This window comes from Podarcis erhardii (assembly GCF_964252035.2).
Source record: "Podarcis erhardii genome assembly, chromosome: 7".
NCBI classification, from domain to species: Eukaryota; Metazoa; Chordata; class Lepidosauria; order Squamata; family Lacertidae; genus Podarcis; species Podarcis erhardii.
Window position 1 is genome coordinate 19,706,529 of NC_138511.1, and position 19,252 is coordinate 19,725,780.

The 19,252-nt window shown below is 45.4% G+C and overlaps 1 protein-coding gene across 10 annotated transcripts in view; it reads left to right on the forward strand.

Moving 5' to 3' along the window:
* The window catches only part of SAMD11 (sterile alpha motif domain containing 11), a 340,371-nt gene that overhangs the window by 228,430 nt on the left and 92,689 nt on the right, over positions 1-19,252 (forward strand). For 9 of the 10 annotated variants that reach the window (XM_081870871.1, XM_081870873.1, XM_081870868.1 and 6 more), the window contains 2 exons: positions 173-351; positions 15,406-15,456. In XM_081870871.1, the coding sequence (XP_081726997.1) occupies positions 173-351; positions 15,406-15,456 (230 nt within the window). The remainder of the gene's footprint in view (positions 1-172; positions 352-15,405; positions 15,457-19,252) is intronic. The other variant, XM_081870867.1, reaches the window with a different exon arrangement.

Sequence of the window (19,252 nt, forward strand, 5' to 3'; positions counted from 1 at the left end):
TGTTTTGCATAGGGATTATGGAGGTGTCAACAGAGCCACCCCAACAGATGACTGACTTTATTTAAAAAACCTCCCCCCTTCAGCACATCTTGATTGAGTCACCTAATCTGATCTTTTCCTCTTTCTCTCCCCCCTTCCCTTCCTTCGACTCCGGATATCTCCCCTTCCACAGAATCGGGGTCGCCTTGCTGAGAAGAGGACCATCCCCTTGCCTCCTACCAGGACCCCAAAGAAAGAGCTTCCCTCCATTTTCTCACACAGTGACGACAGTGAGGAGAGTGACAAGGTCAACGGTCACCACCCTGATGTCAAGCAAGAGGAGGATTTGCATATTAGTATCATGAAAAGAAGGTAATTTTGTTTATTGTGATTTCCTATCTCACCCCACACACCCCAAAGCATTGAGTGTGAGTTGATCATTTGTGCTTCTACCCCAGCGGTTGCAAGTTGTGAGACTGCAAAAAGTCTCTGATTGGATGGCTGCATATCCCCTTTGAAAGCCATTGGTTGGCATGCTGTGATGTCATGTAGTGCTCATAAAAATCCACATGCCCTGAAAGCAAGCCTAGACAGTAAGATTCTGTGATCACACTTCTTGTAGAAGAGTTATGCTGTAAAAAACATATTTGTTGTGCTTTCCCCACTTCCCTGAGTCATAATAGATTCCAGAGGCAGTGGGTTTGATTTTCTTTAGAGAGATCACTGGAGATTTGAATGTCATTTAAAAATATTTGCTTTATTAAGTGTACAAGTACAGACAAAGACTCTATTGGAGCAGATATGCTACCCCACATCAAGGGGGTCACAGGTTCAATCCCCAGCATCTCCAGCTAGGGCTGGGAGAAACCCATGTTTGAAATGCTGGAGAGCTTCTGCCAGTCAGTGCCAACAATACTGAGCTAGATTGACCAATGGTCTGATTCAGTATAAAACAACTTCCTATATTCTACACCCCTGGCAATGTAGCTGCCATGGGTAGAGGAGAGACAATTTTTCCCTCTGGGGAAACAAAGCAATCCCCAAAGAGAGTCCAGACTTTGGATTCCTCTGGGAAAGCATGCATTGTGTAATACCTTGTAACGGAGAGGCAATGAAAATGTATTGCAGCTGTGTCTCATTGCCCTCCACCCCCCAAGTGTATCATTACAGCTATTCTTGATCATCACCACCACCATCCTCTCCCTGCGCTCGCTAATGCACAGAGTTGCTTGGATTCCGAAACAAGCCCTATAAAAACAAAGGAATGGGAGAGCAAAGGCGTGTAATTGCTTTTCTAGTTCTGTGTGTGAGGGGGTTTTATGTGCCTGTTGCTTGCCAGTCACTAAGCCGTTTTCCTCCCACTTTGCCGGGTCACCAACAGCAGAGGTCTGGGGAGCTGGAGTGGCACAGCATCTCCTCCCCCAAACCCCCACCCCAACGGAAAAAGAAGCATCTCTGACTTGACACCCTGTTTCTTGTGGCCATTGTTGTGGATGCAGTTTATTAATTCTGCATGTAAAGCTGGGCAATAGGTCTGCGTCCTTCCCTACCATGGGTGCGCGATGTGCTATGGAGCCAGGCACAAAGCATCTCCAAATTGTTCATCCTTCCTTTTTAACTACCCATTTAATTCAGCGCCTCTGTTCCAGTAGCCCTGCTTTGTCTTACTAAGGAGGGAGGTGAATAGTTTGTTAGATGAATACCCAGGGTTTGCAAACCAATAAAATGCTTTTATCTTCAGAATTTTAATTATAGTGATTTGCTTGGGCTCATTGGCGAGAAAATACAGTCAGGAAAGAGAGAAGAGGAGAGAAAGTTTTAACTATTAGTCGTTGGCTTGGTCATCTACTAAAGTGGTTTCCTCTGAGATTTTGCATCCCAGTTTTGTGCATAACATACACCAGTGGCGCTTGCCTCCCAGTGTACCTGTGATTTCAGCCTCGCTCTGTTTTCATGGAAGGTCTCGAGGCTAGAAAAATCCCCAGTTGACTACGTCCTTGGCTACAGATTTTGATTCTGAGACCAATGAGTTCAGAATACTTTGCCGTGCACTTTTAAGCCAGTCTTTCTCAGCATAGTGCCCTCCAGTTGTTTGGACTCCCAACTCTCATCAACCCCAACCAACCTGGCCAATGGTCCAGAATGCTATAATCTTAGATGTCTATATTTGCTTGCTTGTTTGTTTTCTGTCTGAAGATCTCAGGGCATTTCACAGAATAAAAATACAAGTTAAAACAACACAAATATGCAATAAAAAGAAGAACAAAAGCAAAACAAACTAATAATCCTCCTCTGCAGGTTCCCTGCCCTGTGTTAAGCCATGGTTTAGTGTGTCGAGAAGATGTCTGTCTATGTTTCCTGGTTTTTGTCCTCCCTCTCTTCTGCTTTCTTTGCTCCACTGAGAGAGATTGGAGCTTGGAAGCTTTTGCTATCCCTTAACTCGTTCTTTCAATTACACTCTGGCCTATAGGTGACCTGGAATTGCAAGTGAGTGGTCTGCCAGAGGAGGGCTAGCAGCAAGTGGGGTTGTTAGAGATAGGAAACTTACTTCTTCCATGCCCAGCATAGGAATGCAACATTCCGTTCTTCTCTTGGTAGCCCCCGATAGATTAGTAAAACCCTTTTTCAGGTTAGTCCAAGCTCATCCTCCTGACCATGTGTGAGGGGAAGGGAGGAACACATGAGCCTGAGAGTAGGCCTGGCTCCACTAAACCATGGTTTAATGTGAGGTCTGAATATGGCCACTGAGTGTTTTTCAATCTCAGCTCCTTTCCCCCCCCTACCCCGCCTACAAAAATAGTGCTGGCCTGCCTTACAGGGTAGGAATGAGGATTACTGAGATCCTCTATACCACTTCAAAATAGTACTACCATATTTAACAGAGAATGATTTACAAACTGTGTGGTTTGGAATATTAAGGAAGAGGTTATCTCTTGACACGTGGGGCTCAGGTAATTTATCTGCCTATAGGCTGAAAACTGTTTGCTTCCCAGAGAAACTAGCCATTCATTGATCTGCCTGTGATGTTAGCATTCCTTACTGCTCGGGGAACGCTGCCGGAATAGAATGTTGACAGACACTGCAGCTTCCAAAGGTGAAGCGAAAGGTCATAATGCCTGATAGGATGAAAATCCTTAGTAGATACAAATGGTCAGGAGGTGGGGGAAGCGACAGAGATGCAGTGACAGAGAATAAGCTGGAAAGGAAGAGGGCAGTGGAGCCAAGAGACACGAAGCTCCGGGGCAAAGTTACTGAAGGAAGAGAGGAAGAAAGAGCTGGCAGGAAGCAAGTAGGCTACTAAGTGAACACGGGACCACAAGTCAAAGAGCAGGTGGTGGTATTTCATGCCACAAAGAGTGAGGAACCCTTTTCAGTCTGGGGCCCACATTTCCTTGTAGGCAGTCTTATGAGGTCCACATGCTAGTGGTGGCTAGGTCCAGAGTGAGTAGGGCAACAGAGGTGACTCTTAACCTTTGGTCAGTAGCTACAGTCCAGGGTTTATGGGGTGTTTGGGGAGGGGTAGTACCTCTTGTGGGGGACATGTCGTGCTCCTTCTGGGTTAGTGTGTCTACCTTTGGTCCCCACCCTGCACTCAGCTCTCACCCGTGGCTCCTAGAAGCTGTCGGCATGTGATGGTGGCCACACCCTTGGAATGGCTTTGAGTGGCCGGCAAAACCAGGTGAGGGTATCCAATGGATCTCAAACCCTCGGTGAGTTAGCTACTTCCCTGCATGCAAAGACAGGCTTTGGCGGATTGAACGGATGGAGACTGATAAGTTGGTCCAGTGGTTGAGAACACAGTTTCTGCACCTGCTGTAGAGGGAAGCGAGGGGCAGATGGGGCTTGGGCTACCTTCCCAGGTTGGCATCTAGGAGAATGCAAACTCTGATCCTATACCTCCGCTGCCTGGAGCCCTGGACTTTGAGCTTCCCCACCCTTGGTTTAAACTAACCAGCTGAGTCACTAATAAAATAAGCTAAGTAAGAAGAGCCCTGCTGGATTGGGCAGGCCAGTAGCCCATCATAGCCCATCATCTTGTTATCTCTTGACAACAAGATGCCTCTGGCACACCGGCAGAGGACCCAAGAGCAACAGGACTCTCCTCACTTGTGATTCTCATCAACTGGCATCCCACAATTATTTGGCGTCCCCTATACAGTGGTGCCTCGCAAGACGAAAATAATTCGTTCCGCGAGTCTCTTCGTCTTGCGGTTTTTTCATCCCCTATTAGCGGATTAGCGCTATTAGTGGCTATTAGCGCCTAAGCGGCTATTAGCGGCTTAGCGGCTTAGAAAAAGGGGGGGAAAGGGAAAAGACTCGCAAGACGTTTTCGTCTTGCGAAGCAAGCCCATAGGGAAATTTGTCTTGCAAAGCACCTCAAAAAACGGAAAACCCTTTTGTCTAGCGGGTTTTCCGTCTTGCGAGGCATTCGTCTTGCGGGGCACCACTGTAGTTTTTCTGCCTCTGGCTTGCGTTAAGTGGACCAACATTTTGTATCCTATTAGTATGTGTGTTTGAATGCGTAAGATCCTCACTCCAGCCCACCCACTCTAGACAAAGAATAGGAATCTGATGGAACGGTCTTCAGTTTCTATCAGCGACTAACAGCCACTCGTGGAGAAATCTACCTTTCGGTGCAGGCCCCTGCAGCTGACGTCAAGTGCCCCTACCAGCAAGAAGAAACGCCACCAAAACGCGTCTTTTAAAACTGGCAACAGTCCTTTTGGCTTGGGGCTGGTGGGAAATGCTCTTTTAAATCGGCAGTCTCGCAGGTTGAGCAGGCAAAACAGCTCCAGGGGTAGCTGGGATATTTTATTGGTGTCCCGCCAATGTGCTGGGAGTTGTCCGTACAGCCCGCAGTAAATTCGAAGAAGAGAAGGGGAGAGGGTTGGGAAGAGAGACTACGGATTGGAACAAGGGAGGTGTGGAAAGATTGATGGATGAGGTTAAGGGAGGGTCAGGTATACGTTTTTAGAATTCCCCTCATTTCGCCGCTGTTATTTTGACTGATGGGCTGAGTGTCTCGGTGGTTTAGCGGTGGGGGGGGACTTTCTGTCCGCCCCCCATCCTCCCCCGTTCCGCTGCTTCCCCCCTTCCCTGCCCCCATTTCCTTTCCACTTTGCCTCCAGTGAACCGGGTCACCGCGCCGTTCTTACCCAGACTTCCATCTTCTAATAGCAAAATTGCCAGCCTCCGTGAAGGCTTTAATGGTTTGGGGCTGTCAGTCTGTCAGCCGCATCCCTGGTGCTCTTAAGTGGAAATCTATTTCTGACATCCCTGAAGGCTGCTGCTCTTTGCCTCTCTAATTGATTGGAGTTCAAACCAAAGCAGCCCCCATTCTCCCCCCCACCCCCCATTCTGCATCCCTGCTCCCCCACCCTCCTTACATGTTTCTGGCACTTGTGGGACGCAGCTGTGTGCAAAGGGGGCAGAGAGTGGGTCAGGTCTGTGGCTCCCATCTTCTCTGGCAACCTTTGTAAGTAGGAATCTCTCTACTGAGAATTATGCTCAACTAAATCCTCCTCGGAGCAGACCCATTTAAATTTATGTACCTACATTCAGTCATATTTATTAGCATCCAAAGGGTCTACTCCCAAGTAGGACTAGCATTGGATACAGCTCAGTATCTCCAGCCAAACTTGTTCTTTTGAGGCTTTTATGGGACCATCTACCCACTGGTGTGGGTGTGGGTGTGTTTGTTGCAAGTCGTCATGGTAGTGTATGTTACGTAGATTTGTGTTTTATATTTTAAACGCGCCCCACAGTCCTTGGATGAAGGGTGTATAGAAATTTAATTTAAAAAGATGATGATGATAAAAGACTCGTAAGATGCAAAGGTCTGGGATTTATCTTCCATTGACAGAAGGACCAGCCCTACAATTGATCAGCCAATCAGTTTATTTAGTGTTTTTGTGCCCTGCCCTTCAGCAACAAAAAAGGGTCCCAGAGCAGCTTCCATACAATAAGTTAAGCAAGACAAGTCCCTGCCTGCAGGCTTGCAATCTAAAAAAAATCACTAAAGGTAAGAGGGATAGGGAGGGAAGAGGAAAAAAGCAAACTTGGGCACTAATCCTTAAAGTTGTAGTTCTGTTAGGTAGACAATCTGCCCCCTTTTGCAAAACTAAAATTTATATTATGCAAAATTCCATGCAACAGTATGTACGGTATATTATTAGGAGTTTGCATTAAAATGCTGATGAGTTTTCATGGGGCCTTCAAAAACAACAAAACACTGCAGACTGACGTAGAAATGTGGAGAACTAAATTTAAGACTGGAAAAATGAGAAATTGAGAGGAATCAAAGTTGGTGTGTTCACCCATCTCTGTGTATAGAGTGGTCTCACTCACTGGATCATCACCTTGTTGTGGTGAGTGGGCTTGCACGTTCCTATGACCCTTGTGAGCGAAGCTGTAGGGAGTCCCATACTCCCACCAGGGTTGTCAAAGGGGAGGAGCTAGAAGCTAGACAAAGAATGATCCAAGAAGTCCTCAACAGGAGAACAGGCAGAAGATAACAAGTGTTATGTTACAATGGCTGTGAAGGCAGATAGAACAGATTGCGGAAATTATCGAGGCATCTCTTTATTAGCTGCAGCCGGCAAATTCTTGCAACTCCTTGAAAGATTCCATCAACAGTATCTCTGGAAATTCTTACACATCACTTGGGAAGACAGGTGAACTACTGGAACTGGAAGAAGCAAAGATTCTTCAACATCAACTTTGTTGGACTGGTCCTGTTGTGCAGATGCTTGATGATCATCTTCCAAAGCAGCTACTCTATTCTGAACTTAAAAATGGAAAGCGTAATGCTGGTGGTCAACAAAAGAGGTTTAAAGACACTCTCAAGGCAAATCTAAAAAAATGTAGTATAAACAAGGACAATTGGGAAATACTGGCCTGCGAGCGCTCCATTTGGAGAACAGCCTTTACCAAAGGTCTCATGCCCTTTGAAGATGCTCAAACTCAGGATGAAAGGGAGAAACGTGCTAAGAGGAAGGCACATTTGGCAAACCCTACTCTTGATCAACGCCCCCACTGTGGAAGAATGTGTGGATCCAGAACTGGCCTCCGCAGTCACTTACAGACTCACGGTTAAGACCGTGTTCATGGAAGACAATCTTACTCTGCTACGAGTGATTGCTAAAGAAGTAGTAGTATAGAGAGGTGCTGTGGTTGGGACAGCGGGGAGGAGAAATCTCTAGGCCTGTTTGTACCACCATTCAAGGGCCCAGCTTCCTAGGTTCAGCTCTGGTTGGGCTTTTGCCACTGCGTTCCCTGCCAGTGATGCTGTTCCTCAGCCTAGCCCTTCAGTGTTCTCCTGACATTTCCTCCTCCAGCACAGCTGCTTGCTGCTGCCGCCGCTTCATAGTAATGACTGTCACCCTAATAAATAAAATACATTTAAGATCCGTCTGGGAAACGAGCGCTGGATTTGATCCAGAGTGCCAGGAAGCGGCAGCGGGTCTAATGAGGACTTAGATTTGATAGTGAGCGGAAATGGCTACTTTATTGTGCTGTGGAACTGGCAGGCAGCGCAGAGGGGGAGGCTGAGTGTGTGCTGGGAGAAATCCCTTCCTAAAAGGGAGCCAGGTAGAACACCTGCTTTGCCCGGAGAATGCTCCAAGTTCAATATCCAGCATCTCCAGGTAGGGCTGAGAAAGGCTCCCTGCCTGAAATGCTGGATAGCCACTGCCAGTCAGTGTAGACAGTACCGGGCTAAAGGGACAAATTTTCTGAGTTTGTATAAGGCAAGCTGGTCCCTCTTCCAACAAGCCCCAGAGCAAAACCACCTAGGTCTATGTTAGGGATGGTGGAGTAATGAGAACCTCTCCAAATTCGCACTCTGTGAAATAATATGCGAGCCGACACTCGGCTATCCAACAAATATTACACACAGAAACTATCTACAAGGGCATAAAATTGCATATATGGGTGAAAATGCTGGTATAAGTTGCGGTCTTTTTCCTGAGGCTTGTGCCCCAGCTAAATCCCACTACAGTGGACCTACATCATGTCCATTAGCTTCCAATAGGTCTACTCGGAGTAGGGCTAGCATTGCATACAACCCAATATCTCCAGCCAGACTTGTTCTAGTAGACCTGTTGAAGTTAATGGACACTACCAACTTGTGTGCATTAATTTTGGTGAGTTTATTCTGAGGAAAATTTAGCCGGATATAAATGCAGATCTCCTGCCTTTCTTATCAGTTTGTTAAACTCTTCTCTTTTCTTTTTGCATACCTGCTGAAAAGCACAGGTTCCAGTGAGTCATCTAAACTTTCCCAGAGGCACTCTATCTATTTATGCAGATTTGCATCTTGGGCATTTAAGAACCTAACAACACCTTGGCCTGTTAGATTTCTGAATGTGTCTGATTATATATATATATATATATATATATATATATATATAATAATAATTTTTTATTGTTTTACAACACAAATAAACAATTTTATCCAATTTTAACAAACAAATTCTCTCTTTTCGAACTTCCTTCAGCTTCTCTGACAATCATCCATCTGTACCTCTTAGTTACACATTCCTTCTCCTTTAGTATTGTCTTTAGTCTTCCCTCCCACATCTATTGTTTTGACAATACCTCTTAGATTTCACAATGCTTCTTTAAATCCCACTAACATTGTTTGCACATCACATATATTTTTCAGATATTCTACAAATTTCCCCCAGTCTTTGATGAACTTTTGGTCTTTAAGATATCTGATTTTCCCAGTTAGCTTGTCCAATTCTGCATAGTCCGTCAGTTTCGATCTCCAATCTTCTATCGTTGGTATTTCCTCTTGTTTCCATTTCTGGGCCAGTAAAATCCTTGCAGATGTAGCAGCATATTGAAAGAGTTTACAGTCTTTTCTTCTTATCTCTTTTCCTGTAATCCCCAAAAGAAAAGCTTCTGGTTTCTTTACAAATGTATACTTTAACATCTTTTTCAGCTCGTTATATATCATCTCCCAGAAACTTTTAACTTTCTTGCAATCCCACCACATATGATAAAACGTTCCCTCTTTTTCTTTACATTTCCAACACTTATTAGACGTCTTAAACATTTTTGCCAATTTTACTGGTGTTATATACCATCTATAGAACATTTTCATCACAGTTTCCTTTAACGCCGTACATGCAGTGAATTTTAAGTTATCTTTCCATAATTTTTCCCAATCTTCAAATTGTATATTATGACCAAAATCCCTGGCCCATTGTATCATTACCGACTTAACTTCTTCATCTTTCGTATGCCATTCCAACAATATCTTATACATTTTTGACAGAATTTTACAATCATTATTTATTATGTCAATCTGAAACTAGAGTCTTTTTCTGCATAACCACATTCTTTCATATCTTTTTTAAACATTTCATTAACCTGAAAGTAATGCAACCAATCATAAACATATTCTTTAACTTGCTCATATGGTTTTAATTTCCATTTTCCTCCTCCTTTCATTGTCAATTCACCATAAGTAATCCATTTACCTCTCATATTAATTTTCTTTACACTCATAACTTCCAACAGGGATAACCAGCGTGGAACTCTTGGTTCTAATAGGTTTTTATACCTATCCCATATTTCTATTAACGCACTCCGAAAAATGTGGTTCCCAAAACCTTTATGGATTTTCATCTTCCCATACCATAAGTACGCGTGCCATCCAAATCTGTTATCAAAACCTTCGAAGTCCAATAATTCTTTATTATCAAGTTTTATCCACTCTTTCACCCAGCAAAGACATACTGTCTGATTATATCTATATATTTTATGTACTATCAGTCAGTCTGTCTGTCTGTCTGTTAACAGTAGGAATGTTGACTAGCCATCCTTCCATAAACAACTGATTTGTTTTAGGAAATAATTACAACTTACTTTAGTTCCCACCATTCACTCTAAGGCCTCAGAGTGGGTTAGGTAAAGGTAAAGGGACCGCTGACCATTAGGTCCAATTGCGGACGACTCTGGGGTTGTGGTGCTCATCTCGCTTTACTGGCCGAGGGAGCCGGTGTACAGCTTCCGGGTCATGTGGCCAGCATGACTAAGCCGCTTCTGGCAAATAAGAGCAGCGCATGGGCACGCCGTTTACCTTCACGCCAGAGCGGTACCTGTTTATCTACTTGCACTTTGACATGCTTTCTAACTGCTAGGTTGGCAGGAGCAGGGACTGAGCAACAGGAGCTCACCCCATCATGGTGATTCGAACTGCTGACCTTCTGATCGACTAGCCCTAGGCTCTGTGGTTTAACCCACAGCGCCACACTTCAGAGTGGGTTACAGCACTTTAAAATGCAACACTTGGGGTATAGAAGTCTGTCTTATACTGAGCCAGGCCACTGAATTTTCTAGCTCAGTTTTGTTTATACTGCCTGGCATTGGCTCTCTAGGGTTTCAGACATGGGTCTCTCCTAGCTCTACCTGGAGATGCTGAGGATTGAACCTGTGACCTTCTGCATGCAAATCAGATGCTCTACCCCAGAGCTACATCTGCTCCCTTAAGAAGCTGCCAGGAAGATCCATTATGCTCCTGTATGATCAAACGAGAAGGCCACCTCAAACTCATTGAAACTTGTGAGATACCTACGGGATTGAGGACCCAAATTACTATTGTGTCTGGTTTTTTTTGCATTTCTTAGCAAATGCCAGGTTGTCTGTTGTAACTTTCTCAGTAGAATGAACAATTAGTCACTTTTGTATTGGCTTATAGTTCCTGTTTATTTATTGATACGCGTGTTTCTTACATGTTTTTATTTATTTAAAAAATAAAAGAAGAAGAAGCTGCTTTGTACAGAGTTGGAGCATTGGTCCTTTTAGCTCCGTATTGTTTGCACTGACTGACAGTGGCTCTCCAGACAGCTGTACCTGGAGATGTCAGGGATTGAACCTGGGATCTTCTAATGCGGTATACTGCCTCTGAAGATGGTTTGGAAACTTCAGCTAGTGTAGAATAGGGCAGCCAGGTTGCTCACTGGAGCAAGATGATTTGAGCATATAATGCTGATCCTGGGCTGACTGCATTGGTTGCCAATTAGTCTCCGGCCCCAATTCAAAGTGCTGGTTTTGACCTATTAAACTTTAAATGACTCAGGACCACAATACCTCAAAGGCCACTTATCCCCAGATGAACCAGTCTGAACTTTGCAATCATCATCTGAGGCCCTCCTTCGTGTGCCTTCTCCACGAGAGAGTGGCAACACAAGAACGCACCTTTTCCACAGTGGCACCCTGCTTGTGGAATGTTCTCCCCAGGGAGGTTCAGCTGGCAACTTAATTATACACCTTTAGGCGCCAGACAGAAATATTCCACTTCGACCAGCCCTTTGGCTAGCATCCTATCTTCTTTAAAATACGGATTATTGGTTTGCTTTTGTTTTTTATTATGTACTTTTGTGTTTGATATACACAAAGTTGGCACGCAACCCCTAAGCTTAAAGAGCTTTCCTTAAGACAAAGGAACATATTCTGCACCGCTGCTCCCACGGCACATTCTTCCATGGTCTCTATAGACAGACAGATGCCAGCAACTACCGGGAACAGAGGGCACTGCCTTTTGCAGAGTCAGGCCTTTGGTCTGTCTTTGCACACAGTGATTGCCAGCTTCCCTCCAAGCTGCTTTCTGAGCCCTACCTGGCGATGCAAGTGGAGATTGAGCCTGGTAGCTCTTGCATACAAAGCCCTACCACTGATTGGTGGCCCCTTTCCCAGGCCGCCTTCTGCTTCCCCTCCTTTTCCAAGCAGAGAGGAAGCCTTGCCTCTGGTTGTTGAGGGACACATCTGGCTTTCCTTATTAAACCCTGTGTAACTGATTGTGTGTTAGAGGAAGGGCAGGGGAGGTTGCAGCAGAGAAAGGGAACGTCAGCAGCTGCCTTGCTGCTGTTTGCTTCTAGCTCCCGCCCCACTCTAACCCCCTCTTCAAATCTCCCCCCCCCCCATTTAATTATTAGTAATTTATAAGGAGCCTTCTTGGTCCCTCCAACCCACCCAAATACACGACTCGTGCAGCTTGATAGCTTGCAAATTATTAGTAATTTGATTTCAATTGAATGAATAACCCGCCAAAGCGAAACGCACATTAGCCCCAGAAATCTAATTGGAGATAACACCCTAGAAACTAAAGGGGGGACGACGACAGAGCCAGAGCTTGGTTAAGCTACCCAGAAAAGGAAGAGGACAGGAGAGGGGGTAGGAGATAGAAGATAATTGGGATTTAATTTCATTTCTTACCTACTCATTTGTTTAAATATGGGTGTTTAATTATCCAGCTCCGCAGATAGCTGCAGTTGCCAAGTTATGAATATGCGCTCCTCACTGCAGCGCTTAATTTCACCTCTCTCTCTCTCTCTCTCTCTTGCAAAATAGACTCTGATGCTAGCCAAGCCGGCTTTGATGTTGAGCCGTCTTAAGCCTTATTGGGGGGAAACGGGCGTCTCATGCAAAAAGGGATATTGTAGAAAGCTGGAGAAGGTTCAGATAGAGGGCAACCAAAAATGTTCAAGGCGTTGGAGCAACTCCCCTGTGAGGAAAGGTTACAGCATTTGGGGCTTTTCGGTTTAGAGAAAAGGGGGGCAAGAGGGGGGATTGATAGTGGTGTGTAAAATCATACAGGGTGTGGAAGAAGTGAATAGACAGAGGTTCTGCTCCTCATAATGCTAGAACTGGGAGATACTCATTGGAGCAGAATATTGGAACTCACTCCCATAGGACAGTGATAGCCACCAACGTGGATGGCTTTTAAAAGAGGATTGGGCAAATTCATGGAGGAGAGAGCTATCAATGGCTTAATAGCCAGGAAGGCTATGTTCTGCCTCCGTGGTCAGAGACAATATTGTTTGTTTGCTGGGTCCCACTTTCTGGTTTCCTAGAGGCTTCTGGTTGGCCACGGTAAGAACATGATGCTGGACTAGATTAGCCACTGGCCTGATCAGCAGGCTTCTCTTGCATCCTTAATGAAGACGAGATAAAATAAATGACTTTTTCATTCCCATGAGATCTAGTGATGCTCACCAATTTGGATAGCTTTTAAAGAGGATTAGACAAATTCATGGAGGATAAGGCTGTCAGTATCTACCAGCCACTAGGGCTATGTTCTCCCTCTCCCGCCAGAGGCAGCATGGCTCTGAAGACCACTTGCTGGGAATGTTTTTTTTTTTTTAAATGACTAATTAATTAATTAAATTTCCATACCGCCCTTCATCTGAGGATCACGGGGCAGTTTGCAATATAAAAACACAAAAATACAAAATACAATGTAACAAATAAAAACAACCCACCTCCCTTAACAGTTTAAAAGGCCATAGATTGTTTAATCAGCCAAAGGCCTGGGAAGAGAGGAATGATTTTGCCTGACGCCTAAAGATACACAATGAAGGTGCCAGGCAAGTCTCCCTGGGGAAAGCATTCAACAAGTAGGGAGCCACTGCAGAAAAGGCCCCGTTCCTCTGTTGCCACTTTCTGGACCTCTTGTGAAGGAGGCACACGAAAGAATGGCCTCAGATTATGATCCCAGGGTTTGGGCTGGTTCATATAGGGAGAGGTGGTCCTTGAGGTATTGGAGTCCTGAGCCATTTAAAAGTGGGGAATCACAATTGGGGAGCGTGCTGTTGCACTCTGGTCCTCCTGTTTGGCCTCTGATGAGCTAAGCCTGAAAGCGAATCCACAGCTTCTAGAACTCCCATGCAGAAAATGATGATCTGGGAGCTCCAGCCAAGCCAAGCCAAGATTTGAAATTACAAAGGAGTCTTTCCAGGACAGGGAAGACGGACTGGTAGACTTGTCACAGACAGTGTGGGTGGGTAGAGGAAGTGGAGGGAAGCTGAAACCAGCCTGGAGATCGAAATTCATCAGCTGGTTAGTGACGGGCTTTAGCTCAGTTGTAGAGCATCTGCTTTGCCTGCCAAAGGTCCCAGGTTCAGTCCCCAGCATCTTCTGGTAGGGTTGGGAATGTCCCTTGCCTGGAGAGCTGATGCCAATCAGTATAGAAAATGTTAAGTCAAGGGGACTCTTGACCTGACTCTGTGTAAGGCAGCACCTTGTGTTTCTAGCCCTACTATGCCTGGACTTCCCAGGTGAGTTTGTGAGAGAGCTCCAGTAGCCAGTCAGGGGCTGAGCATCATCCCACCTGGGGACTTGATCCTGAATCTGAATCTGAAATGAAGTAGGTTGCCTGAGGCAGTCTTCAGAGGCTTGCTGGGGGTGGGGAAATCTCATCCGCTGTCACTTGTCAGCATCTAAATTTAGGCTGCCTCTTGTCTGGAATCTTGTCTCTCCAGCTTGCGGGCGGAACATGCAGAATTAATTTCAGAGGCGGGGAAAGGGCTAATGATTTATTTACAGCTGGAGGGAGTGTGACCGGGTTTTTGTGTGTGTGTGTGTGTGTGTGTGTGTGTGTGGTGCAAGGCAGCGTTTGGGCTTCCTTAATACATGTCAGGCCTCGGCTTCTTCTCCTTCCTGGAAGATCATCTTGTTACTTGAGACACGATCTCTCACTGCCACCAGCCTCCCTTATCCACTGTGCTTCTGAATACATTTGCTGGGAATCTCAGGTGGGATCCTGCTTTTGTGGGCTTCCTATTCAGGCACCTAGCTGGCCACTGTGAGGACAGGGTGCTGGACTATGGTGGGCCACGGGCTTGATCCAGCAACAGGGCTCTCCTTACAACGTGCTTTTCTGCCAGCTTATTCAGCTCGCTTTTTAAAGCAGTACTTTGCCCTGGTGAAGGCATAACATTTCCTGGTCCCTTAATAGTTGAAGGGATCAGGAGTGCCTTACTTTTTCACTGTTCTCTTTCTTGCAGTGGATGAACAAGGCACTTCCTCACCAACCTCAGCCTGCCCTTAGCAGCCACCATACACCTTCCTTCTTCATAGCATCCATCCCTGGAGATGGCCTTTGGCTTCCTCCTCCTGGTTCTCAATTTTTGACAGCTTGGCAGGAAGAACAATGGCTCCACCTGACATTGGCTATGGCTCCACCTACTTTGGGGCTCCCTCCCTTCTGCCCCACCAGTCTCAGTAGGCTCCAGTCACCTCTGTTCCTTTCCTCCTTCAAACCCGATCCCCCCCCCCAAAAAAAAATAACTAGAGTATTGTGCTACCTCTGTGCCAACATTAACTGTGACTAGCTCTAAGACAGAGTTTCAGGTCAGGGACTGAAGCTTGCTTGCATCCCAGGTTTAAAGGTAAACAGTGGTTTGTGGCAAATGTCTGTGCAGATAGACACTCTACGCTGTCTTTTAGCATTGAAAAGGTGGGAGAGGGTGAACACAATACTTTAGACAGAGGTTACAAGATGAGGGAGTGTTACCACCCCCCTAGTCTGTGAGCCTGAGCTTCTCTGAGCTGTAACATCCTATTCAGCACCTGCGACTGAAAGTTCTCTCTCTCTTTCTCTCTTTCTCCCTTTCCCTCCTCCTCCTCTCTCAACAGGATACATGCACATTGGGATCTGAACATCTCTTTCCGTGAGACCTCTTGCAGGTACCAATTTTGGGGCCCCTCTTTGTATGGTAGGCCAAGAGTTTATATAACGATGCATTTGGGGGTGGGATTGTTGGGTACCACTTAAAAATATGGAAGGTTGTTCTTGTAGGGGTTGACTGTGATTTGGGGTTTCTTGGTTTTCCTTCTTCTTCCCCGCTTTCGTTTTTTGTCTTCATCAGGGCAATCAAAACTCATACCTAAATGCAGAAAAGGGTAATTTGCACAACCAATTGGGAAGGTAGAGAATTTGAGTCACGTAGACCCCTGCAGAGTTTGTTACGGCTGAAGTGATCCACACGACTGATTTAGCACGCAGCCAAACTATCCTTTCTAGCAACACCATTTTACTTCTTTTTCATTTAATTGAAACACCATTTTGATGGGGGGGGGGCGATACCTCCCAGTCACACAGTCAATTCTTGCCCTCCAAAATGAATTGGGTAAAAGCTGGTAGGCACAAATCAAGGCCAGCATTCTTCCCACCGCCCCTGGATAGACAGTACACCTGGGACATTCTAGGAGGAGATGTCATCCTCGTAAGAGGGGCCAAAAACAAAATGTCAGCCACCCATTCTTAAGCACCCTTGAACCTTTCAGGCAACTTCACTGCTGCTCTGAAACAAGCCCCCTCATTTCACCACCCAGCATTAAGCAGCAGGTTTGACAGTTCAGCCACATGACACATACAAGCCAATCCTTAGTCCTCCGTCTATTCTAGGTAGGTGGTATTTCTGGGATGTGAGGTGGGTTGGGGTGTAAGCCAGCCTTTCATCCCCAACATGGCACCCCTTTCCATTGATGTTGACTCCCAGCTGTTCTGGCTGGAGCTGATGGGAATTGTAGACCAAAACATCTGGAGGGCATCGGATCCAGGAAACCCTGAGGTTCACTGAGGTCTTTTTCCAGAGGCAACCTGCTTCTGAGGTTAACCATTATCCTGAACTGGTCCCACACTATGTCGCGCATACTCTATTACCTTACATGCCTGTGGTTGTTTTGTCTTGTCTCTTACCCTTTGCAACATGTCTGGGAACAGCCTGACTTAATTTACCTGCCTTCCTTTCCTCTCCTTCCTTTGATCTTCCTTTCCAAGTCTGCAAAGGTGCCCTGCCTCCTCCCCCCTAAGCAGTCTGGTCACCTTGGAGTTGCTGTCTCGGTTGTCCTCGATGAAAGAATGTTTAATTAGATACAAACAGGTCCCATGCATTCTCGATGCCAAAACCCCATTGCTGGTGGGGAGGTTCCTTCCACCCCCCTCCCTTTCCTGAAAGGGGAAATATTTCAGTCTCCTGAGGTCTCCAGGGTAATCTTTTCTCTTCAGTACTTTGAAGCCATTCACACAGCTGATATAGTAGTGCCTTAAGTGTGTCTCTCTATCTTTTTTAAAGAAGCGGCTCCATGTGGTGCCATTCCCTTTATTTCTTTTTTTTAAAGCATCGTTAGAAGCTTTCCCCCCCCCAAGCATCAAAATGGTGATACTTTTTCCCTTTTTAGACTTCCCCAACACTTAAACAAACAAACAAAAAATCATGCAAATGTGGTCTGTCAGGATCCCAAGTTGGACCTGTAGTCCGAAGGCCTAGCATAGCGATAGCCAAGTAATGATCTCCACATATTTGTTGGACTACAATTCCCATCATCTCTCGCCATTGGTTGTGCTGGTGGGGGCTGATGGGAGTTGGGAGTCCAACACCTAGCCCAGCCCTTCAGGGAGCTGAGCATCTTCAGTGGACTTGAGGACTCCTGTTTTTGCTTTGTGAATCCAAAGTTAATCGTTTGGGTCTTATAAGTGGCTACACATCATACATTTAAAGCACACACACACACACACACACACACACACACACACCCCGCCACAAGGATCCTGGGAATTGTAGTGCTGGGAATTTTTAGCTATCTGAGGAGTAAGCTGTAGTTCCCAGAGGGAAGCAATGCACTTTAAATTTGCTTTAAATGAATGATGTGTACGCAGCTTACGTCAGCTGTTTTAATTGCTTATATGTAAGTGGCTCTGGGAGCCTTCTCTGGCTGGGGACAATTGTTCTAAATAAAAATTTAAAAGCGCACGTGTACATAGTCTAGGACACGAGCTTTGGGCATTCAAGTATACAAAAGCATACCTGGATCATTTACACAAGTAAAAGGTTTCATCATGGCTGTGCCATTGAAAACACATGGCTTCCCCCAAAGAATCCTGGGGGGTATAGTTTGCTTAGGGTGCTGGGAATTGTAGCTCTGTGTGGTGCAAGCTAAATGTGTATATGGTGTGTTTGCAGGGTTAGCTCTCGCTAGAATTAAGGCTCCTTGCAAGGGAGAATTGGCCAAATTAGCAAGCGTAAGGAGAATGGAACAGCTGCTCAAAGTTGTGCTTCCAGCCTGATTGACGCATGTTTCATGTTTTGTCTGTGGCGGGTGAGACAGTAGACAGGAATGGTGGCGTGGGTGGCACATCACCACATCTGTCAAACCTGCCCTTCGTGTGATCTTAAAACATTTAATTGGTTGGTAAGGGTAGGACAGGACAGAGGTTATGAAACTGAGGAGCAGGGTGGTCAGTTTTTGTTTCTCTCCGTTGCTTCCGTTTTCCATTCTTAAATTGAGTTTCTTCACATTTCCACATTCTAGTGTGAATTTTTCCTAATAAACACGTTTTTGTATGCAGCTTTGACTTCAGCAATCTTCCCTACCTTTGTCTGTTGTTTTCACCAATACACACATTTTTATGTATACCGTCTAATTTATGCATTTTTGTACACATTCATTGGCTGGGTTGCAAAATTTGCAAATTCTGAAGGAAACTGTATTTCTGTTCATGCTTTGGTTCGAGAAGTGCAGATTATTAAAATGCCAGCAAAACTAATTGCTCCTCCATTCCTACTGTGGGGCTGCTGACCCTGTGGTGGTACAGACAGGTCACAGTACCATTAACCCTTTGCAACCATAGCACTGGTTTATATTAACTGTGGCTAAGCATTGATATCCAATTTCATAAGAAGAGCCCCATTGGATCAGATCAAAGCCCCATCTCATCCACCATCCCACCGGATAACCTATGGGAAGCTCACCTTAAAGCCATGCCTTAAGTATTTCCCCTTGTATCGAGACAAAATTATGGACTCAGTGTGGGTTTGGAAACCAAGGCTAGTGTTAAGGTGATCCTTGAGGTGGTGCAATGGGTTTCAAGCCAGGGATAAGATGATTTCTCTACCTCTATAGACTCTGTTTACAAAGGGACAGCAGGGGTCTTGTTGGTGTCTCCCTATAAACACCTTATGAAGGCAGGACTTTGCTTGCTGAGCTAGCTGTGGCTTTACTTTGTGTATGGTGGTGGGGGAGGCTCTGAACTTCAGTTAGGATGACAAATTCTGGTTAGTGCTAATCGTGTTTAGGTGTTAGGTCAGCACCAGACTATGGAAGTTACAAGAGAACTGGAAGGGAAGCTGTTGCATCTTGGATTTGTTTTAAATTGAGTAGCTTAATTGGTAGAGTATGAGACTCTTAATCTCAGGGTTGTGGGTTTGAGCTCCACATTAGGCAAAAGATTCCTGCATTGCAGGGGGTGGGACTAGCTGACTCTCACAGTCCTTTACAACTCTGTGTAGAGAATTCTCTATGTAGAGAACTTTTTATCCACAAGAGCCAGCTTCAGTATATTTACAGTATTGGCTTCTTGATCTGATCTTCTTAGAACTTTTCAACTTTCTACTCATACCTTTAGGACAACGGGAGGAACGTTTTTCATCCTGAGGGGCACATTTCCCTCTGGGTAACCATCTGGGGGCCATATGCCAAG